General features: G+C 39.7%; 1 protein-coding gene across 5 annotated transcripts in view; it reads right to left on the bottom strand.

Moving 5' to 3' along the window:
- Positions 1-21,689, bottom strand: part of sash1a (SAM and SH3 domain containing 1a) — a 330,459-nt gene extending 308,770 nt beyond the window's left edge. For 3 of the 5 annotated variants that reach the window (XM_058393605.1, XM_058393606.1, XM_058393607.1), the window contains exon 1: positions 20,374-21,689. In XM_058393605.1, coding sequence (XP_058249588.1) covers positions 20,374-20,811 — 438 coding nt within the window. In that variant the 5' untranslated portion in view covers positions 20,812-21,689. The remainder of the gene's footprint in view (positions 1-20,373) is intronic. The other 2 variants (XM_058393611.1, XM_058393610.1) reach the window with 2 other exon arrangements.
- Positions 21,690-25,224: the final 3,535 nt, after the last annotated feature.

The raw sequence follows: 25,224 nt of genomic DNA, 5'->3' as shown, positions 1-25,224 counted from the left end.
ATATATATATATATATATATATATATATATATATATATATATATATACACACACACACACACACTATATTGCCAAAAGTATTTGCTCACCCATCCAAATAATCAGAATCAGGTGTTCCAATCACTTCCATGGCCACAGGTATATAAAATCAAGCACCTAGGCATGCAGACTGTTTTTACAAACATTTGTGAAAGAATGGGTCGCTCTCAGGAGCTCAGTGAATTCCAGCATGGAACTGTGATAGGATGCCACCTGTGCAACAAATCCAGTTGTGAAATTTCCTCGCTCCTAAATATTCCACAGTCAACTGTCAGCTGTATTATAAGAACGTGGAAGTGTTTGGGAACGACAGCAACTCAGCCACGAAGTGGTAGGCCATGTAAACTGACGGAGCGGGGTCAGCGGATGCTGAGGCGCATAGTGCGAAGAGGTCGCCAACTTTCTGCAGAGTCAATCGCTACAGACCTCCAAACTTCATGTGGCCTTCAGATTAGCTGAAGAACAGTGCGCAGAGAGCTTCATGGAATGGGTTTCCATGGCCGAGCAGCTGCATCCAAGCCATACATCACCAAGTGCAATGCAAAGCGTCAGATGCAGTGGTGTAAAGCACGCCGCCACTGGACTCTAGAGCAGTGGAGACGCGTTCTCTGGAGTGACGAATTGCGCTTCTCCATCTGGCAATCTGATGGATGAGTCTGGGTTTGGCGGTTGCCAGGAGAACGGTACTTGTCTGACTGCATTGTGCCAAGTGTAAAGTTTGGTGGAGGGGGGATTATGGTGTGGGGTTGTTTTTCAGGAGCTGGGCTTGGCCCCTTAGTTCCAGTGAAAGGAACTCTGAATGCTTCAGCATACCAAGACATTTTGGACAATTCCATGCTCCCAACTTTGTGGGAACAGTTTGGAGCTGGCCCCTTCCTCTTCCAACATGACTGTGCACCAGTGCACAAAGCAAGGTCCATAAAGACATGGATGAGAGAGTCTGGTGTGGATGAACTTGACTGGCCTGCACAGAGTCCTGACCTCAACCCGATAGAACACCTTTGGGATGAATTAGAGCGGAGACTGAGAGCCAGGCCTTCTCGTCCAACATCAGTGTGTGACCTCACAAATGCGCTTCTGGAAGAATGGTCAAAAATTCCCATAAACACACTCCTAAACCTTGTGGACAGCCTTCCCAGAAGAGTTGAAGCTGTTATAGCTGCAAAGGGTGGACCGACGTCATATTGAACCCTATGGATTAGGAATGGGATGTCACTTAAGTTCATATGCGAGTCAAGGCAGGTGAGCGAATACTTTTGGCAATATAGTGTGTATATGTATGTATATTATATATAACCCAATATAACCCAAATATATGTCTTTTAGAAAGTTATTCGCAAAAAATAATTAGGTTTGGTTGGAAACTTAATGCTCAGACATTTGCATCTGTATATATTTTTCCATCAAATAAATAACACGAAATAAATTGGGCCAGAGTCTGGAAATTGATGTGCTCCAACCAGTGCTTCGATTCTGTCCAGCAGATTGTTTAGCCAGTGAGCTGGTAGTGAGATGCAACTCCACCTGAATTGATGTGCTACCACTTCCTGTGTTCAACAGGCAGCACGCAAAAAAGAGGGGATTTGAGAGAGGAAAATGAAAGAAAAGATTCATGAAGACATGTCAGCGCAAAAACCATCACGTCTGATCATAAGGACGAATGCAAAATGCACACAAACGTACAAGTGAGCTGCTGCTAATACTAGCGACATGGCTAACAAGGCTTCCTGCTGAGATAAGCTCTTTGCTAACAAAGAGACGCTCAATACAGTCATTTGCACAAACCCACAAAGCCATGCACTCAGCAGAATAGCACAGACTGACAATGATAAAAACAGTGGAGAGCTGTAGTGCTGTCTGTCGGGAGTTTTGCTCAGAATCTGAACATTTCTGTTTATCCTGGAGATTTTTGTTTCTATATTATAATCACAAACTCCAATGGAGATAAAAGAATAAACGTTTGAACGATGATAAACGATTTTATCATCCAGAGCCAATAACCAACCAATAAAAACTGTGTATTTAATCACTTTCTCATTATCATCACCATTTATTTATAAATACAGATTTGTAACATTTGTAAGTCAAAATTGTCATCATTTGTTCGGCTAATTGGCTAATCCCAAACAAACATGTTACATGCCTAATGTTAGTCAAGTTAAACAGACTGACAGTTTTTTTTTTTTTACGTTACTTTTACAACTTTAAACATTCTGTAACAAAAAATTGAGGAACTGGGCAGAGCTTCCAGTTCCAAACACCTAAGCAAACCAATCTGGTTTCATGTGTTGATTGCGCATTCACAAGTTAATTGGGAGATAAAGACAGCTCTTCTGGCATATTTTTAAGTGGTAACTAGAAGCTACTAGGGATCCCACAATACTCAGTATAATACTGAACCATTCGGTACGTCCTCTTTTCCTTAAAACAATAATAACCATGTGTTTTATTACTCTCTGAACCGCCTGTTTGTGTTTGCCTGTACTGTATGTCTATGCGCTGAGACAGATGCCTCCCCGCGAGTAAATATCCAATCAGTGAGCGCTAAAGTTAGGGGCGGTGACCATGCTTGCGATGCTGGTGTCAGATTTCACTCTAACCCTGGACAGCGGTGAAGTGAGACAGAAATACGAGGAAACAGTGCTGTCTTTCAGATCTGTGGTGTGGGAACATTTCGGATTTGTTGTGGACTATGATGGCAATGAAACAAAAATGCTAAACAAAAAAATGACTGTGTTGAAGCAGTGTTACACACGGGTTAGCTACGCCTATGGAGATACTTCCAACATGACCTCACATCTGCAGCTCCATCACCCAGAGATATCACTGTGTGGAAGCAGGATGGCAGAGCAGGTAACAGAGGCATTCAAAAAGCAACAGTCCCCTAGCTGATTCCTTCCAGCATTCATACTCTACTGGTTCCAAGAGACACAAAAAATAATTATAATATAATAATTGCTAAAGATTTGCAGCCGTTTCTGTGATCTGTGATGTGGGCTTTGGTGATGTGGGATGTGGTACTCCAAACCCGTCCCCTGTAATAAAGTCATACAAGTGCTAAAGTTCATATCTTACTATTTTCAGTACACTATGAATGTGTACAAGTTGATTTTTGCATTTAAGTAAAATAAAGAGAATTGCAACTAAAATCATTTTCTTCCCTCTTAACATCTTACTGTTCCTGTCACCTAAGCAAAGAATAATGGAAAAAAACCTTTAATTTGCCAAGCCATGTGAACCGAACCGAAAACCGTGGCTAAAAACCACGGTACGTATTGAACCGTGGGTTAACTGTATTGTTGCATCCCTAGTAGCTACCACTATCGGTTTGCTGTTCCAGTTGGTTAAACATCTGTCTATCACCATTTTATCTTGATTATATCCTCAGGGTTTGAATGGAGAGGTTTTTAATAAATTCAGGTTGACTCACTCACCCAAACATTAACCACACCTCATACTCAGATATCAGGGAGAAAACATTCACAGGTACAGGGTATGTTTATCTCTGAATCTCAAACATCAGGAACGGCAAGACTTCGCAAGGGTGTGGTAAAGAGAGGTTTAATGTAGTCCATGAGCAAGTAAATCATAGAAGGAGTACTCGGTGTGACTCACAGTGAAAATACATACACACACTTAAATATGTATCATCTAAAGAAATGCAGCCTTGACGATATTTGCAAATATTTTTGAAAGTCTGTCAGAGGTTTTAAACAACCACAAGTCAAGTGTGTCTACAGTTTATCCTCAAAGCACTGCTATAAACAGTCAAGAGGAGAAACAGCTCAATGTTCATTAGTTTGAGATTGTGTATGAAACAGAGGAACATGTATAAACACACCAACACACACACACACACACACACACTATCACAAAGATGGTCTGAACTCAGAAAACCCTGCGAGTTCGGTTGCATTGGAACTCGTGTGAATATGAGCATGACTCGAACCCAGGTCTTGTTCAGGAGGTAAAGTGACCTATGTGCGTGGTTTAGCTGATGACATCATCATTAGTTTCCACAACACACGAGTACCATGAGTGGCACGGGAATGTGACTTATAGTGCATAATAACACCAAATATACAGAAATGTCTTCATACATATGTGTTCTCTGTACAGGGATTCAACAGAATCAAGTGACCACTGAACACTGAGAGGGAAATAACTGCACTTGGACTCAAGCTGCAGCACAGTTTAAAAATCAGCTTAATTTAAGCCTAAAACATTCAGATTGTACTGCCAAGAAAACAAAGCAGATCCTCAAATGACATTAAGGACCGGAAGGAAGGTTTAGCTAACAAAGGAGTGGTGCAGCACTGCTGAAACAACAAGAAGGTGCATGGAAGAGTCATCAGAAGGAAAGCTGACCTGTGACCAAATCATACGAGTCAATGCCTTATCTAAAAAAGACATTTTGGAAATTGTGGACTGAGGAAATGAATAAAAATGAAATTCTGATCATGAGGTATACACTATATTGCCAAAAGTATTCGCTCACCTGCCTTGACTCACATATGAACTTAAGTGACATCCCATTCCTAATCCATAGGGTTCAATATGACGTCGGTCCACCCTTTGCAGCTATAACAGCTTCAATTCTTCTGGGAAGGCTGTCCACAAGGTTTAGGAGTGTGTTTATGGGAATTTTTGACCATTCTTCCAGAAGCGCATTTGTGAGGTCACACACTGATGTTGGACGAGAAGGCCTGGCTCTCAGTCTCCGCTCTAATTCATCCCAAAGGTGTTCTATCGGGTTGAGGTCAGGACTCTGTGCAGGCCAGTCAAGTTCATCCACACCAGACTCTGTCATCCATGTCTTTATGGACCTTGCTTTGTGCACTGGTGCACAGTCATGTTGGAAGAGGAAGGGGCCAGCTCCAAACTGTTCCCACAAAGTTGGGAGCATGGAATTGTCCAAAATGTCTTGGTATGCTGAAGCACTCAGAGTTCCTTTCACTGGAACTAAGGGGCCAAGCCCAGCTCCTGAAAAACAACCCCACACCATAATCCCCCCTCCACCAAACTTTACACTTGGCACAATGCAGTCAGACAAGTACCGTTCTCCTGGCAACCGCCAAACCCAGACTTGTCCATCAGATTGCCAGATGGAGAAGCGCGATTCGTCACTCCAGAGAACGCGTCTCCACTGCTCTAGAGTCCAGTGGCGGCGTGCTTTACACCACTGCATCTGACGCTTTGCATTGCACTTGGTGATGTATGGCTTGGATGCAGCTGCTCGGCCATGGAAACCCATTCCATGAAGCTCTCTGCGCACTGTTCTTCAGCTAATCTGAAGGCCACATGAAGTTTGGAGGTCTGTAGCGATTGACTCTGCAGAAAGTTGGCGACCTCTTCGCACTATGCGCCTCAGCATCCGCTGACCCCGCTCCGTCAGTTTACGTGGCCTACCACTTCGTGGCTGAGTTGCTGTCGTTCCCAAACACTTCCACGTTCTTATAATACAGCTGACAGTTGACTGTGGAATATTTAGGAGCGAGGAAATTTCACGACTGGATTTGTTGCACAGGTGGCATCCTATCACAGTTCCACGCTGGAATTCACTGAGCTCCTGAGAGCGACCCATTCTCTCACAAATGTTTGTAAAAACAGTCTGCATGCCTAGGTGCTTGATTTTATACACCTGTGGCCATGGAAGTGATTGGAACACCTGATTCTGATTATTTGGATGGGTGAGCGAATACTTTTGGCAATATAGTGTATCTGGAAAAAAAAGATAAGTGTGGGATGAGGTTATTATGCTTGCAAATGCACAGGAAATGTCGCAGAGGAAAAGTTTTCGGTAAATTTCAGCAATTTCTTGAAGCAAACGTTAGTGGGTCAGTCAAGAAACTGAAGCTGAAAAGAGAATGGCTTTCAAAATAGACCTCAAAATCCATAATTAACTATAATCAACTACCAGCTGAACTCTCACAGCTACAAGTCCACAACTTCTCTGAATATATACATCATTCATGTGTACAGGTGACTGAACATCACTGAAATTCTGTGTGTGCAACATCGCTCAAGAACTCAACACGTTCTGCGAGGAAGAGTTAAAGGTTTATTAAACGCAAAAACAAAAACTCAGAGCTGTAATACCTGTTAAAGAGGGTAAAGTTAAAAAGTACACATGTGGCATTTACACATGCCACAATTTCTAGTTGTTGTTTTTTTTAACTTTTCTCTTCACAAAGCAGCTAACAATAATTTAATAATAGAAATAATTTGGCCAGACAAGCCCAAATGTTGGCATGCAACACACACACACAGACACACAGCAGAGATTCTTCCTGCTAATTTAAGAAGGACTCAGAGGAGGCAGCAGCTCAAGCATTATGTTTCTACATGAATACTCCTACACCACTATGATCCCAGTGACCAGGAAGCTAAATCCTGTAAATCATACAGTTGCTTTCATCCAGAGGCAAACCCAACACTTCACCTGGATAACAATCTTGTTATTAATCTCTCACCATCATCTTCTCTTCACTTACTCTCCGATTTACTGCTTTCATAAGTGGAACCAAATTTAATTCTATCTGGAGGCGAGTTCCTAAGGTGAAAATTTGTATTGCGATATGAATTTTCCCATAAGAAATCATGTAAATGCAGATGATTTGTTCCAGCCACCCAATAATATGAGCAATATGACCAATACGAAGCATACATAAACCGTATGGCTGCTTACAAAGAACTGACCCAAACCAAGCATTCCATGTCAAGGGTCCTCACAGGAAGTCATGCCACCAAGCTTGGGCTAAAAATAGAACAGACAACCCAAGCCACCAATCTGTCAACAAAAAAATGCCTGAAAAATCACCTGAACACATGCCGAAGGCAACATTGGTATCGTGGGTTGACTCTTTCCAAACAGCTTTCACTGACTGAAAATAAAAATCGTAAAGTTTGTAAACTCCCTTCAGTTGGCTTCGCTTGGCTTTCCACTGACGCAGTGTTGAACGGCTCCCAGACGTACGCGCAACTTAGCCAGCTTTCAGTTCGGTTTGGTTAGTTCATATGCCAAAAATGCTTCGTATGCCGATGCAAATTTCTTGCAAAATTTTAATTCTTAAGGGAGAGCATTCACATGCTGAGGTTCCACTGTAACAAGAACGTTCTTTCTCCCCTCTCCCATTTCTTCGGTTAAAAATAGACTAGAGGGAGATAAAGCTCTAACTCCTCTCAGTTGTTCTGCAGATCAGATTCATTCTCTTAACTCTTTGAACTGAGTTTCTATTAACACGTTTTATACAGAGTGGTCCAGCGAGTAACTCTATTTTACAGAGACTCGCTTTACACAGGCAATATATATGCAAATTATTTTGCAGCCCAGAAAGCTTTACAGTAAGAATAAAAAAAAGATCTCTAAAGCTTAAAATGTCAAACGAATAAATCTAAAACTTCGCTATTAAAATTGAACTTACATTTAAAATGGTAAAGATAAATCTGAGGTCATGATTCATCAAGTTGATTCATAAAATATTTCATAATGTGGACAATGTATGGTGTGTGTGTGTGTGTTACAGCTGATATTTTTCTGTAGGTGTGAGCAGCGAGATGAAGCACAGACCTGAAGTGCTGCAGAAATTCAACATCATGGAGATTTGAACAGAGTGAAAATGCATCCTGGTTGTGATGCACCAAATGTTTTAAACCAGGTATTAATATAATCAGTGTATAATTTATCCAGCACCGTGTTCTCGAAGCTCGGGTGATTTTTTTTTTTATGACAAATTTTGACAAATGAAAAATTTTGTTTTTTTTCTGTCACCAGTGAATCAGTTCTACACACCTGACAGACAGGTTTTTTAATGTGTATATTTTGTTTATAAACACACTGATCCAAGGATTTTTGTTTCTGCTTGATTTTGCACAGCAGCAGAGACACACAACAACAAAAAAACCTGTGTATGAGAAAAAAAGAGATCACTGCTTCTGTTTACTGTATACTTCTATATTCTGTTTACTCCATATACATCTATAAAACAGTATAAAGTAAAAAAGTACAGTAAAAGTATAAAATTCTGTATAAAATAATTTATAAAAAAATTCTGCTCTCATTTTCATATCTGCATTTTTTCATGGTCATTTGTTTCTACAGCCTCCTGGTGATCCAGCAGCAGGATCCTGTGCTCTAATTGCCGTGGGTCGGGTTCAATTCCTGGGCAGGGAGCTAACTCCAGCTGCTGAAGAGTTAACTCTCAGTGCTTGTCAAAAAAAGAGACAAAATCAGACAAAACGAGACAAAAACTCAGAATGAGACAAGGGACAAAATTGAGACCAAAACAGTTTAAATGAGACCAAAACAGACAAGAGACAAAAAGAGACAAAAACACAAAATGAGACAAGAGACAAAAATGAGACAAAAGCAGACAAAAAAAACTAACTGAGACATGAGGGAAAAAGAGATAAAAACAAACAAAATGATACAATAAAGAGATGAAACAGACAAGGAGAGACAAAAGACAAAAACACAAAATGAGACAAGAAGAGACGAAATTGAGACTAAAATTGACAAAATGTGAAAAAAATAAACAAAAATAAGACAAAAACACAAAATGAGACAAGAAGAGATGAAATTGAGACTAAAATAGACAAAATGTGACAAAAATAAACAAAAATAAGACAAAAACACAAAATGAGACAAGAAGAGACGAAATTGAGACCAAAACAGTTAAAATGAGACTAAAACAGACAAAATGTGACAAAAAAGAGACAAAAACAGACAAGAAGAGAGAAAAAGCAACAAACACACAGAATGAGACAATAAGAAACAAAAATGAGACAAAAACAGACAAAAAAGAGACCTAATCAGGCAGGAAGAGACCTAAATGAGAACAAAACAAGCTTAGATTAAATGGGAGGGTTACATCAGGAAGAGCATCCAGTGTAAAACCTGTGCCAAATCAAAACATGTGGACCAAATGATCCGCTGTGGCGACCCTGAACATGGACCAGCCTAAAGATCATCATCATCAACATGGTCATTTGTTTCTACATGCCACCATCTCATTCTTGACAGCTAATTATGAGAATATGATAAACTGAGTTAAACAATCAGTCTAAAAGCTAAAGATTTCTAAATCCCTGCTAGCTAAATGAGATTTCCTCTCAAAGTCAAGATCACATGTTGATCAAGTTGCTGTACAGCTCTGTGCTGCAAGGCAATGATCTGTTTTATTAAAATAGATCTCTCTCTCTCTCTCTCTGGTCTGTTCTACAGCAAAAAAAAATTCTTATTTTAGAAAAATAGAATTATGAAATCAAAAGGGACTCAAATCAAACGCTTACAAATATGATGCCGTAAAAAACACAAACACGAGCTTTCCTTAACGTTCAGCTGCATGCGCATTATGCAAAATAGACACACACACACACACACACACACACACACACACTGTTATTTTGTTCAAATGAAGTGGGATTTTGCGCTCTTCCTCCCTGAATTGCTCCATGGCAATAAACAGCATCAAATAAAATAAAAACACAATAAATTCGTTATGCTGAACGACAACATTAAATGGAACATAAATCAAAAGCTTTTATCCTGTTACCTGTGAAAATATTCAGCAGACTGCATGTTATGAAAAATAATATCTCACACACACACACTCTTCTATGACACAGAGTGAGATTTAATAATCTTCCTCGGACTACTTTCCTGAATTCTTTTGTGCCAGTCATGACTAAAAAACAGTCAGGTTTCAGAACTGTGTAGTGGCAATTAGAAAAATCCCAACCACTCAGCTAAAAGGCAGCTGTTCTTTCATTACGGCATCATTTCTACTTCTTGCCCACCGTCTGGTCAGCTGTAGAGACAAATTAAAGAGCCGCTGAAAAGGAGCAGATGAGTAACTTCTTAATTATGAACAGACGATCGTCAGATCCTGCGTCTATAGGAAAGGACGAGACGTTTTTTCTGACAACCATTAAAAAATGTATGTTTTCATAATTCCAATGCTAGCTAATGCTGATGCTAGCTCACTGACTGGTCCCTAATCAACCAATTAAATTTAACTGTGAGAAAGCTTCAGGAAGCACACAACACAGCCATGGCTTACCTACCAGACAAGAGGAAGCAGACTATTCACCTTTTAAATACTATTTTATGTCCATGATCGCTAGTTTGCACTGGCTATTATTCTAACACTATCATGTAACCATATCTAAAGGAAATTTAAAGTTGTATAGCACAAGATTTTTTTTTTAAGTGTAATGTCCATCAGGTCTTAAGAGTCATCATAAGGAATCTCATTGTTTAGTATCACTATGTCATGGGTGGGACATTTGGGGAAATGTTTCCTAGTTAAATTGTGATTTGACAATACAGTGGAACCTCAGCATAGGAAATGAATTTGTTCTGGATGCAAGTTCTTAAGGTGAAAATTCGTATTGTGTAACGAATTTTCCCATAAGAAATAATGTGAATGCAGATAATCCGTTCCAGCCACTCCAAAATATGAGCAATATGACCAATACAAAGCGTATGGAAAATGTATGGCTGCTTACAAAGAATTGACCCAAGCCAAGCATTCCATGTCAAGGGTCCTCACAGGAAGTCATGCCACCAAGCTTGGGCTAAAATAAAACAGACCACCCCCACCACCGATCTGTCAACAACAACAACAAAAAAAAAACATTCTGTATATTATGGTGAGTGCGTTTTATCATATTTTATAAAACACTAAAGAAAAAAGATCAGAAAATTTAGATGCTTGGCATTGAACTAGAAGAAGAACAAGCTCCAGACAACTTTTTTTCCATTTCATTTCATTGTCTGTACCGCTTATCCGATCTATACTCAGGTCACGGGGAGCCTGTGCCCATATCAGGCGTCATCGGGCATCAAGGCAGGATACACCCTGGACAGAGTGCCAACCCATCGCAGGGCACACACACACACACACACACACACACTCATTCACTCACTCCAGATAACTTCACCTGGAAAAATCAGAATAGAATAGAAGCATTTATTTGTCACATATAAAGAAACTCTTCCTTCACATATCCCAAACTTTGGAGGCTGGGGTCAGAATGCAGGGTCAAAGTGAAGGGTCATCCATGATACAGCGCCCCTGAAGCAGTAAGGTGTTAACAGCCTTGCTCAGTGGCCCAACAGTGGCAGCAAAACTCAGAGCACACTTCCTCTTAATCACCCATAATACTAGAGTGACCAGGTTTACCAGAGCTGAGAAGGTTTTGTGCTAGTCAATAAATCCTGCAGTTCAGAATGTCCTCGTCACTGGAGACGCCCCATCATCATCACCACCACCATCACCACGTCAGCCTGATCTCACTACACCAGCAGTGGATTTGAAGATCTGGGCTCTTCTTCCTCCAGTGTTCCTCCTTCAGAGGTGAAGCACTGGCTTTATGCATCCTTGGAGATATTTCCCCTCTGATCCTTTAATAAGCATAAGGACATTAGTTCTGCAGAAATAAAATACACAAGGTCACTTTTTACAACACTACTCGACAGCATAGAGAAGAGAACAGCGGCCTGGCCCATTGCCCACACAGAGGACAGGAAATGAGACCTTTATTAAACTCTACACCTTAATGGTCTGGCAGAAAATGTGAGGTTCAGGGATGAGGACATGGATTTGGTGTGTGGTGATAACTGGGACACTTTCCGGGAACTAACGAATAAAAGAATAAATTCATGAAGAGAACCTATATTTTATGATACTACATAAAACTTGGATTGGATGGAGCAGCTTCTTTGATTCAAAATTTCCCAGAAAATGATGGCATTTTACTGTATGGCTCATTTAAAGAAAAAAAAAGGTTTTTTCATTCCAAAACCATTTCATTTGGCAAGGTTCCTTCTTTTGAGCATGTTCATGGTAATTCTCATGGTCATGACTGATGACTTCAGCATTCATGTTGATAAAGCCTTAAATAAAAAAAATAAATAAAGCGAAAATTTTTTGTACGTCCGTTTCTGATATGAAAGAAAAAAATATTTGAATGCATCAACAGCCACTGCGTTTACTAACCTCATTTTCATGTAAACACACAGTGAATAATGTGATCAGTGATTTCATTTTGTACATTAGATACTTTAGATGCCACTGAAGACAAAACTGGCATGGAAAAAAACATGACCAGATAAACAAACTGAAGAACGATTTCAGCAGAGTTGACTGATGATGCAGCAAAACCTTTCACTCTGAAGATATATTAATATTAATTATAGTCCAGAATGAGAAAGACTTATTTCTTAAATACATTTTTTGATATTTAATTGATCACCAGATAGCTAATTTAAAGCAGATAATGAACAAAACCTGTCATATTAGCCCATTATAGCTTTATAGCTATATCCATTGGCTGCCTGACTCCTTTAGAATTAATTATATCATTTTATTAGCAATTTTAAAACATCTTACATGTTTTGTAACCTTTTGTTATATGCACCAAAAATCTAGAACATTCACCATGCTCAAAGTTCACTTTTAACTAGGTTTTATTATCTGCAATATTTAGTACATTCACATCACTTTTTTTTTCTCTGAATTATCCAGAGCCATGAGTGCAACTCAATTATCTGTCCTGACGGGAAATATGGGAAAGAGGACCTGCAGCTGCGTGAAAGCTAACAAGACAGTCTAATAGCGCTGATTAGCATGTTTGTCCTGCCCTATTAGCGGCAGGCTAAACTTGGATGTGGATCTTGGAACAAATTTCCCTAATGTAAAAACCAGCTCAAGATACTGAGAGTTTGAGACATGCATGTGCAGTGTGGTATACCTGTCCCTCACAGAGATGAACAAATTTCTTTATAAATTCTTTGACCTTGCTGCACTGACAGATGTTGATTGGTGTAACCGATTGCTTGTTGTACAGTTTATTATCAAAGACACACAATGTCACTGTCCTTCAAGGCTAGGTGTGTGATTTCACAGCCAAAGACCTAACCTACAAGTTACTTTAAGGGAGGATTCCCACGCTCGGAAGCTCAGTTTAAAGATCAGTCCGACCCAAAACCCAGATACAACTCATTAAACTTGGACTACTGCTTCGTTAAATCATGTTTCCTCTGTTAATTATGAACCCTGATCCCTAACCTCTCCATGAAAACTGGTAACAGATGTTTAATTAAAGAGAAACTGCTTAACTTACACTTACACTAAGTGGCTGCTCAGAAGTTAAGGCTTTGGGCTACTGATCAGAAATTCACATCTTAACATCACTAATCTGTCACTGCTGGATCCTTGAGCAAATCCCGTAACCTTCAACTGCTCAGTTGGGTCAGATCTCAATTGTTGGTTGCCTTTGTAGTGTCAGCTAAATGAGTAAATCGTTTTTGTTATAAAGTAGCACCTAATAGCCATCACATGACGATCTTCACAGAGAGTATCGGTGTATGGATGAATCCCAAACGACTACATGGCACATTTCATTTATACAGTAAATCTCTGCTGTAGGAATAAAGACACTTAAGAGGTAAAAAAAACAGCTCAAGACATAAATACCAGCATAAACAATGAATACTTTTAGTCCTCGAAGCTAAAGCTGCTGCAAATGAACTGTGACGTACATGAAATAAAAGCGAGACTTGTAGATTATAGACATCATAGACAGCATGTTTCCTCACTAAATAAACGTTTTGAGTTCTGTTTTTTTATTTAGGTGTCATTTTTGCAGTGCTAGGCCAATAAACACAATCCTTTAACAAATCCTTTGAGGAAAAAAAACAAACAAAAAACGGTGACACTCCAGATCACTTTAAACATGATTTGTTGTGAATCCTGTCATCACGTGCCTTTACACAGGAGACACTGGTGGCCTGTGGATATGAAATGTGTCCAATGTGCTAGCAAGTTCTTTTTGTCCAATACGTCCCAGTTAGTCGGTCCTCTGTGTGATTCAGTAGTGAATGTCAGATGAAACCTGAACGGCTGCAAAAATCTGCAAAATCCATTCAAGAGGTGCTAACAACGCTAACAAGAAAATCCTTGCTAGCATTGGTAGAGAGAGAAAAATATAATGTCAAAACCCTTATGCTGTGTTAAAATAGAGCTGTGTTTCAGCATGACACACAGTCACCTCTTGGTTAATCCTATCAAGAGAAAATAAAAACATCAGCCAGACTCGATAATGACTTTTACATGCAACGTAAGGACAGAACTTCAAATCTCAGCTGAAACAATGAGCAAAGATTTTCTGCTTTTTTCTAAAGAGCATAGATAATTGATTATCCTGCTGGAGGATCCAGTTACAACCAAGGTTCAATTTCCTGAATAATGTCTTGAGGTTTTCTTTCAGTATTTCTAGATATTTATAAAAACATATTTATTTATTTAGTTAGTTATTTAGTATATCTCTATAATATTTCAGGATCTTTGGCTCAGGTTTACTATTGACTAGAATTTCAGTATGGAAATGACCAAAACTAGATTAAAGAACTTGTCTTGGCTGGCCATTTTTACCTAAATAAAACACAATACATTTACAGCAGACATCAGGATAAGGGCAGACGCCCTCATCCTGAGCAAATTACATTTATCTCATGAGCAGTCGAGGGTTAAGGGCCTTGCTCAAGGGCCCAGCAGTGGCAGTTAGTGCTCATGAGATTTTAACCACTGAGCCACTACAACTTCCCAAATAAAATATTAAATTATATATCAAATTAACATTAAATCAAAAACAATAAAAGGGCCATCCAGCCCCAGCTATTCTCTTTTGTCAGACACCCTTCATTAAGTTTCCTAATTAGAATTACAGATTTTGTTATGCGGCTTCATGCATACTGATATGTGGTTTTCCTCTGTGATACAGAGCAAGGTCATGAGCGATGACCACAGGACTGACGGCCAGAGCACCAAGAGAGAATTATACTTGGATATCACTTACCTCAATTAATATTCATTACAAGTTTATATGGTCTGATCTGACATTTGCATGCCGTCACAGAACAATTGCAGATTTCTCACTTCTCACTATGAGATGACCAACATATCAAGGACACGCAATACTTCAGCTACAGTTGCAGCCTGCCAATTGGAGAGATGCTGTACTAAGTGTGACAGTAAAAGGTAAGGGGTCAGTATGCTCTCTGTACTTAAAAATTTTCCAGACAGGAAATGTGACACTCTACACGAACTAGAAAACAGAACAAGTGTAAATGAGGTCTGTAATGGGACGAGGTCATGAAGGTCAGTTGGGTTAAACGGCGATGAATAGCTACAGTTACAGACTAGATTATGGAGTCATTTAGAGTAGAGTGTTCTCACAGAGCCAGAGGCACACACTGACCCAAATCCTAGCACCAGTACACACACACACACACACACACACACAAACAAACAAAGACCAAGAAAGAATCCTAAGAACTGACAGTTGGCAGTTGTACGTGTGTGTGTGTGTGTGTGTGTGTGTGTGTGTGTGTGTGTGTGTGTGTGTGTGCAGTACATAGACATGTTCTGAATAAACTGATATGATGATTTGCGCACCTTGGAAATAAATTTCACTCATGATCTTTCCATGGCTCATTTTAAGCCGAGTCAACATCCTGGTCTAAAAGTGAATGCCGGCGTTGCCATGACAACTGCTCACCCTCTATTTCAGCTGACCTCTCTTTTTCAACAAACTCAGTGTAAACATCATCATCATCATCATCATCATCATTACTCCACACACACACACACACACACACGCACGTAAGGCAACCATCATTCAAACTGATCCTGAATAATTTTGCCAAGCCATTCAGTAGAACACAATGAGTCATCAATAATTGCAATATACTTTGTATAGAGGTCGCCATGGAAACCTGCTCAGAATCCTTTTCTTTTGCAATTACACATAAGTCTGAAAAAAACACAAAGATAGAGAAACAGTGCTGATAAAACATCCGTGTTTTTACACGCCAGGCCAGCTGTAAATTTTCACAGAATTTCCGCACCACTCTATAAAGGGATTATCTAACAGGGGAGGATTTAATCAAATAATAAAATACAGACAAGACCCCTTACTGATCAAAGCTGGCATATGAATAGGAATTTGCATTAGACTTCATAACATCAAAATGAGCAGCGAGTTGGCCTCAATTAGTGAATGAGCTTCAGCAGGATGCAAAATTCCAGTTGCTTATTTGCATGTGGCATTACATGTCGCATTATATTGCATTACATGCCACAGTTTTATCAAGTGCAGATATAAGATAAGAGAAAGCTTCAGCACAATGCAATTATCTGAGATTTCAAGATTTGTTGAACAATGTCCAAAAAAACATTTTTTCGCTGAAATCCTCTCTGCCCTTTGCTCTTGTTTCGTTCCTCTGCTTTGTTTTCTCCATGCATTCATCCACCATCCATTTTTCTCTTCATACCGACTACAGACTTCCTAAACTGTCATCATTCTTGCTTTGCCAATCATGCTGCAGCAGTGCAACACATGGAATCATGCAAATATAGGTCAAGAGCTACGGTTAATCAAACAGCCGAATGGAGGGGGGTGAACTCGGTGACTTGCCAGATGTGCTGGATTGAGTATTTCACAAACTGCTGATCTTGTACACATAACTGTCGCTCGAGTTTACATAGAAGGTTGCTCAAAACAAACAAATTAAAAAAGGAAATCTTCAAGTGGCAGTTCATAGAGATAGAGAGAGAGAGAGAGAGAGAGAGAGATCAGCATGGCCAGAGTGGTTTACGCTGACAGGAAGGATACAGCAATTAAACCACTGTGTTGAACAAGAAAAAAATCTCAGAACAAACAGAACTTCAAACCTTGAGGCAAATGACCTCCAACAGCAGACCACATTAGCTGCCACTCCAGTCAGCCAAGAACAGAAATCTGAAGCAATCATGGGTACAGGCTCACAAAAAATAAAGAATTGGATATTGTAACAAACTAGATATCACAAAGACAGATGTGCTAACAACATAACCCGATTTGGGTATATACATACATATATAAAACCATAGCTACATTTGCAGTATCCTGAGAAAATATGGATTAAACGCATGATAAAACCTGATTCGGGGAAGTAAAAAAAAAAAAAGTACACTTACTGACCACAAGGCAGTGTGTAAAAAAGCAGCAGCAGTGCCACAAGAGGCTGGTGGGAAGAGATGTGATGGAGCAGACATCAAACTGAAATGGATTAGAAAGAGATCTGGGGGAAACTGCTAACAGCTCGGGGATTTCTAGGAGGAGAGGCGTGAAAATGACAATAAAAGTGGGACATTTCGGCTCCCACTTTCCGTCTCGTGCAATATTCTTCTACCTTTTTTCTCAAACCAGTGTAGTGTGGATTGGATAATGTTGTTGCTGTAACTGTTGCTGGATAATACGATGCAGGAAAAAAAGTTTTTTTCCGTTATTTGTAACTTTTTCATGACTTTTCTTCTTATGATTGAAGTGTTTTAATGAATCATAATACTATTAAAGAGGCTATAAAGGAATCCCAGACTGCTTTTAAATATGGACTTGCTTTTACAAGCATCTAGAAAGCCCTTCTCCTCATATCAATGATCATTCTCCTATCCTGACTTAATTTTCCCATTTGAAAAGCTTTAAGAAGACAGCACAGTGAAATTCTTCAATTCACTGCACAGATTTAGCCTGATACAGGGCTTGAACCCTGACCTTCTGATCAACAACCCAGAACCTTAACTGCTTGAGACACCATTTACATTTACGACCCTTATCCAGAATTTTATACAACTGAACAAATGAGGGTTAAGGGGCCTTGCTCAAGGGCCCAGCAGTGTCAGTTTGGTGGTCCTGGGATTCGAACTCACAATCTTCCTATCAGTAATCCATAACCACTAAGCCACCACCGTCACAATTCAATGGGTCTACTGTTTAATCTTAATCTTTAGTGGTAACAATTAGTGCTGCTGCAGTACTGATACTGGTGTGTAATGGTATCTGGTTTAAAACCCACTCTTCTCTGTTGCAGCCCTACTCCTTCAAAGGCAGCTGACGTAGAAAGATAATGCTAATAAGCATAACTCTTAGGAAAGCTAATGAAAATAGCAATCACACTTTCTGTACACTGTGCACTTATTAAAATCCATATCTACAAACATGCCTTGATTGTGTAACCTGCCATTGCATTGCACAGTTTTGAATGACATAATACTTATTTTGCATGAACATGAGCAACAAAAACACAAAGCTCATGTTTTTTTTAGGTAAAAGGTTTTGCATTTACAGCCAGCAGATCATTTTGGACAGAAAGTTGATCTTCTGGGGTTTAGGTCGCTGTATATTGTATGTAAGTCTGTTGCATTTGTGACAGTTTAGCATTGACATTTCATTTACTGATTAAGTAACTGGAGTGATACTGATAATTTCTCTCTCTCTCTCTCTCTCTCTCTCACACACACACACACACACACACAGACACACACACACGGGAACATAACTGCACAGTGCGTCTTCTCCACCCCATAAATCAACGTAACAGCACAGTTTACCTGCTTTGCTGCGTACTATATTTATTAACATTAAAATGCATTCTGAAACTTTAGCAAACGCTATCCGTGCAGAATAAGTGCGTGTGTGTAAAATAGTGGTGAGTTGTGTTTAAGGTTACACAATGATTCGAGACCAGGCTACTCCTACTGTGCTATTTAATCGTGATAATCCACATGGTGCCTTCCAACCATCCGACAAACCACAACAATCAGAAATAATGAGCATGCACACAAAGAGTGTGGATCAACTTAGGTCTCCTAAAATCACTGCCAAACAGGTCAGCTTTACACCCTCACCATTTTTGATTTGGGCGGTGGTCTGTGATGTAATGTCTCAGCTCAACTTAGGGAGTGTACTGGAAGCACATTTCAGCGTCTACTATGTTTATGGTCAACATGTGTTACCAAACCTGTTACATATTAGTTATTTAATGGTACAACAGTAAAACAGATGCATTTATACCTGCATGCATACAAAAGTTTATATAAATATACAGAAAGACAGACATACATACACTATGGATGAAGTGTCTGGACATCTGGAGAAATTCCAGCATGTCTTGAGGCTAACCTGTTCAAACATCACTTTATTTCCTGAATGGATATGTACAAACCAAGTGCCAGATGAGTGATACTTCTCAAGCAAAAAAGACAGACGGAAACACCGTGCTGGAATGGTGTATATTAGATTCGTCCGAGATGGTTGGGGAAAAAAAGGTGCTACGTTATTAAATCATCATGCATTCATGATAGCAAATGAGTAATGGTCCAATACTGGCTCACACTTGCCACTTCATGGCACCATGAAAAGACAGCGATGAACTCATCTGAATCTGGCTGCCAAACTACACCTACAAGTCAACTTTGATGAGAACATGTCTCTGGCGTGATCGGAAGCAGAATTCACAGCTGGGCCACCTGGGAGCTGAAATTATAATGCAGCACAACCATCCTGGCAATTTTACTCCAGATTCTAAACACTGTAAATCATTTCTGAATAACTGCTTACAGCACACAGGACCAATGCCAGTGCTATAACTGACAGATACACTATATAGTGTGTTGGAAATTCATCTGCAACATGAGAAATCGCACTTCAAGTAACTGTTATTCAGTCAGGAGTTGCTCATTAGCCTTTTTTGCTTATTATCGAACCTTATCCCAGAGTCATGAATTATTCATTTCATCATTATTTTTTTTTATTAATTCAGTAAAAGACAAAAGAAATCAATATCCTACTGGATGACAATACATTGATGATCATATTTTAAAGTAACTGCCACCTATCCTAGAGGTCTGGGTTCTCAAGTTCTTCTACACCAACCCTGGAGCTCTTCATGTCTTCAGGGGCAACATCATGCTGGGCCCCTTTGTTCCAGTGAAGGAAAATTTTAATGCTACAGCTTACAAAGACATTCTACACAACTGTGTGCTTCCAAATTTGTGGAAACACTTTGGTGTAGAACCACATATGGGTGTGATGTCCACTATCTCATTGTTAACACTTGTTTTTGAGCCACAGAGAAACCATGCTATACATGGGCATCTTAGGAACTGGCTCCACAACTGACTAAACCATAACTACACCAGATGCATTAGGTAATTTCTAACAGTTAGATGGGTTTGATGAAAGATTTTTTAATTTTTTTTTTACCCGTTGACCCATTCCACCATTCCTGTCTATGTTCACACTTCACCTCCAGTGTCTTAGGTCATCAATTATTGCACCTTTAAAAGCATGCACATTCATGCAATTTTCACTGCTTTGCTGCCTGGAGCAGTTATCTATTTCCTTGCACTTCTAGCAAAAATCAATTGATTAATTTTGTTAGCTGAAAGTGTGTGCAAACTTGATCATAGACATGACTGGCAAACTTCAGGAAAAAAGAAGACTTACCTTGTTAGAATACGGAGGTTTAGCAAGATTAATCCCGTCCCTAACGAGTTTATCCCTGATCATGATCTTCAGCTTCAGTTTCGGGTAGACTACAAGCTCCCGGTTCCGGAGGGTCAGGTTCCGGTGTGACCCCGTGCACGTCATTCCAATTTGATCCGTCCAAGACCTGGATCCCCGAAGGCTCGGGATCAGCGGCTCTAAGGTGAAATAAAGCCCCGAAGCCGCCTGCTTGTCCTCGTCTTTGAGTCTTGTCACGGCGTCGTGAATCCGTTGTCGGTGGTGCGGTACGAACACGCCGATGGCGTCCAGGTCGGGGTCGCCGATCTGTTTACAAACTTCCAGGTCGTCGTAGCCGTTATCCACAAACGCTTCGACATACTGGCAGAGCTGGAGCGTTTTCAGCCACTCGTACACGATGCTGGGACCGGTGCTCATCATTGTCACAGAAACGTAAGGTGTGTGTAATCAGATCTGAATTAAGAGGCTACCTGAGGATAGGGGATGGACACGAGAGCGCAGCTCTGCACGTGCGTGTGTGTGTGTGTGTGTGTGTGTGTAAAGGTCTCGGGCTCACATTTTGCTCTTTCTCTTCGACATTTCAGTCAGCGTGCATGCCACCAAAAATTACTGTCCAATGCGTGGAACTGAATTAAAAAATACCAGTGCATGAAAGCAAGATATCCATGAGCGATGACAGTCAGTCAGTCAGTCAGTCAGTCTCTCTCTCTCTCTCTCTCTCTCTCTCTCTCTCTCTCCGCTCCTGCAGGCTCAGGTTGTATTCTCCGCCCCCCAAAAAACCTTCACCTAACATCCGATTTAAATGTCTTCAGAGCACATACAAAAAAATCTGAGTACGCATCCTTCCTCCAAACCGGCTCTGTGAATATTCTCAAATCACAGTTGTTGTTGCTGTTGTTATTGACAGCGTTGACGCCGAACAGCAGCTGAAGTGTCGCTTACACAGCTCCTAAACACTTCCAAAACCAACAGCATTCTCGTTTCTTTACACTTCCTTCTTTTCCTCCTCCTGCTTTTGGACGAGTTTCAGTTTGCCAACTTTTTGTTGTTGTTTTTCTAGCTTGCAATCCGCGACTGTATGGGGAAAAAGGTGCGCGTGCAGGTTTCAAGCCTACGCTGATTGATGAGCAGTGCAGCGCGAGCTCCCGCGACACCGGCGTGTTTCCGTGAGCAGTCTGACAGGTTTCACAGGCAGAGCTAATCTCGGTTTGGGTGAAAAATAGTGTGCGGTCAGATTTGGAAAAAGCTTTGCCCTCTGTTCACGAGCAGAAAAGTCCAGCACGCGCTCTCACGTTAAGGCGTTAGTTCCTATAAGGGTCTGTCAGTGTATTCCCGGGTGCATTCTTGAAGCACGCGCTTATAGTTCTGTCTCGGTTTTAGTGCGCCCCCTGGCGGTGTGTGTGTGTGTGTGTGTGTGTGTGTGTGTGTGTTGCTCACGCCAGCATCATGACAGGCCGGGTGGCACCTTATCTATCTACTCATAATCTCCTGTGGATATATTTGAAAGTTTTTGTACGTCTGTGTAGCTGATACAGTCTATCTGGTTTATTAGTCTGATTTGTTTTGTATATAATTTGAAAGAGAGTTTTGTATAGTTATATACGTTTGTTGCATTTATTTTAACTTATTTTAATATTTTTCTGTTGCTATGGTCTCTTGTCTACTGCTGTAACACTGGAACTTCTCAGCTGTGATATATATCCTTATTTTATTTATCCTATCTCATCTTATATTTTACAATCATGCTTGGTGATAAAATATAGTATTTACATCATGATGATGATGAGCTGCAGCCTCCTTACTATAGCCTATGTTTAGATTTTACATTGTCATTTTTACACAGCCATCCATATATAATTACGCTAAAAATGATTACACTAATTAAGGAAGGCATTGTTGTTTATTGGCTTCCCACTGCTATGGTGAGAAACATGGTAAATCCAGTGGCAGTCAATGTATTTTCCCATTACTTTTTCAAGGCTACCAGATTAAGTGCTACACTATAATCAGTAAGATATGGAGATGAGCCGATGAAGTCACTTTCTGGACGTTTACTGCAGTAGGAGGAAAAGAAAAGTAGATCAGGATGTAAGGTGTCATTTCCCACCTATTATTCAGCATCCTTTAAAAACATTCCATTGGAGCTGTAATAAAGGTTTTTTTTATAGTATTTCAATGAATATGCAAGATTGTTTAAAGGTAGATTGTGCCTAAAAAATGATCATAAAAAATCACAGTTTATAGAGTCTGTTTTGGAACAGTGGGTCATGGGTCTTTTTTCAGAAAAAGTAAGTAAGTTTATTTATAGAGCACATTTAAATTCATCATACACTGACCAAAGTGCTGTACAAAACACATAAAAATTACAAGGCATTCAACCAAACAATAAACAATATCAGCAGATTAAGAAGCTGGGAATTCCAGCGAAAAAAAATTGATTTCTGAAGGTAACTGATTCCACAGGTGAGGAGCATCTACTGCAAACGTTCTGTCCCCTTTTCGATTTGAGACATAGGGACATAAAGGGGAGCTTGTTTAGAAGACCTAAGGGACCTATGTGCTGAGTACGGATGAATTAGGTCTAAAATGAAAGAGGGTGCCTTCCCATTAATGCTTTAAAAACAATTAGAAGAATCTTCTGGATTCTAAAATGAACTGGGAGCTATGGGAGAGAGGCCAGAACTGAAGTAATATGATCATGTTTTTTTTGTACCAGTTAGCAGCCTTGCAGCTGCATTCTGGACCATCTGTAGTTGTGCTATTGAGCACTGGGGAAGACCAATATATAAGGAATTACAATAATCCAGACAAGAAGTAATAAAGGTGTGAATAACGTTTTCTAAGTCATTGAAATTCATAATTGGTTTAAGTCTGGAAATGATTCTTAGCTGGTAATAACTGAGTTCAGAATCAAAGAAGATGCCCAAGATTTTTACATATGGCTAGATGTATGGAGCGATATGGAGCCTAATTACTGGTCAAGCAGCTTCTATTCTTAGAGAGATCGAGAATAATCACTTCAGTTTTATAAGAATTTATGGCACATGTAGTCTATTTGTTCATGTCACAAATATATACTTATTTTAAAGTGCAGTTGTATCCTTTCACTAACTCTTCATGGATTTTAAAGGTACTTCTTTTAGCCTTCTTTTAATTAAACACTTGCACCACCTAGGGTGAAAAAGATTAAATAAAGTGCACAAAAGTTACTACAGGAACAGTTTAATCCAGTTTATTCTGAATGATCCATAGATATGTGCACATATGCCAGTTTAGAAATTTATTTAATGTATCTAACTTCTACATTGTAGTTTCCTGAGGAAAATGTATGAAATCCCATCTTAAGAATGTCTTTGGACGTTGGGAGTAGAGCGCAGGGTAATGCATGTGAATGGGGACAGCCTGAGGGTAGAAGCTGTTACACAGACTATTAGAATGCTCCAGAACCTTCTGTAGGACGGCAGAGTGACAAATAGTTTGTTGGTGGGATCATCCACATTGCTGAAGGCTGTGCAGATACAGTATGTATGTACTGAACCAGGGGTAGAGGCATGCCAATGGTACATTCTGCTGTCTGAATGAATTTCCGCATTATTCTCTGCTGAATCAGATTCCCAAATTAGACAGTGATAGTGCTGGCTAGGACACTCTTGGTCCCCGGTACAACATGGTGAGGATGGGTGGAAAGATGACTGGAAATGGTGCTGCAGGGCTCTTTTAACTTGGAGCTGATGTTGGTCATTCAGGTAAGGTCTAGTGTGATGTAAACACCAAGGAACTTTTCTCTCATCACTGTAAACCCAGGGGAATAATCAACACATATCTTCCTGGTCAACAATCATCTAAATAGACAGATTGTTGCACCTGACCCTCCTCTGGTGAGGCCTTTCACTGGCATTGACATGATGGACTGTGTTCAGAGGCTCAAATTTGGTGTTATAAACCAGAGCATTGTAGTTATATAAATCGCTGCAAATGCTTGAACCAGGTTTTGTTCAATTCAAGATTCAAGAAGCTTTATTGTCATTTCAACCACATATAGCTGACGCAGTACATAGTGAAATGAAACAACGTTTCTCCAGAACCTGAACCAGGTTTTGTGAAAGCTTCTTTAGTGTATGGGATACTGCATAATAGTTACAGCCTATGTATAGCATACATGCATTATGCTTGGAAATCATAGTAGTTATTCATAAATATATATTATATCTACATCCTTTACTTGGAAGTGTGTATATAAATTCAGCTCTATAAGCTAAATAAGTTGATAAACTGTCATTTATTTACGTTAAAACCTTTACTCTGTTGCTGTATAATTTGTAATCAGCTTACTGTTAAATTTTTGAAAAACATTTCTTAGATAGAAACATGTCTATCAGGAACACATCTGTAAAATCTTGGCTGGTGTCATCCCTTTAGAGGAATTTGATTATAAATTTTTTTTTAAATGGTCAATAATTTGCTTTTGTTAGTTGTTCATTCTATTTCATTAGACTACCGTTTAATGTTGCCTGGTGTAATAGATTAGACAAGCTTTGAGGGAGATATAACAGATCCTGAAGATATAATTAAGCGTCATCTCTCCTTTGACACATAATACTGCTCCATCTAGTGGGTCTTCCTGATATGACACTGTCTGTGTGGTTTAAATAGAGTACATGTAGGTAGACCTGCTGTAGAGTTAATGATATGATGCAGGTGAATGTATGACAGGTGGGATATACAGTTTTACAGTGAGTGTTGGGTATGTCTTTGCTTTTTACTTACACATACACAAGCAATATTTAACAGCCAGCGTGCATACATTCCTCAGAATCTCTTAGATGCATACCC

Source organism: Hemibagrus wyckioides, linkage group LG06 (assembly GCF_019097595.1).
Source record: "Hemibagrus wyckioides isolate EC202008001 linkage group LG06, SWU_Hwy_1.0, whole genome shotgun sequence".
NCBI classification, from domain to species: Eukaryota; Metazoa; Chordata; class Actinopteri; order Siluriformes; family Bagridae; genus Hemibagrus; species Hemibagrus wyckioides.
The sequence above is the reverse complement of the archived record's forward strand: the minus strand, read 5'-3'. Positions and strand labels throughout refer to the sequence as shown.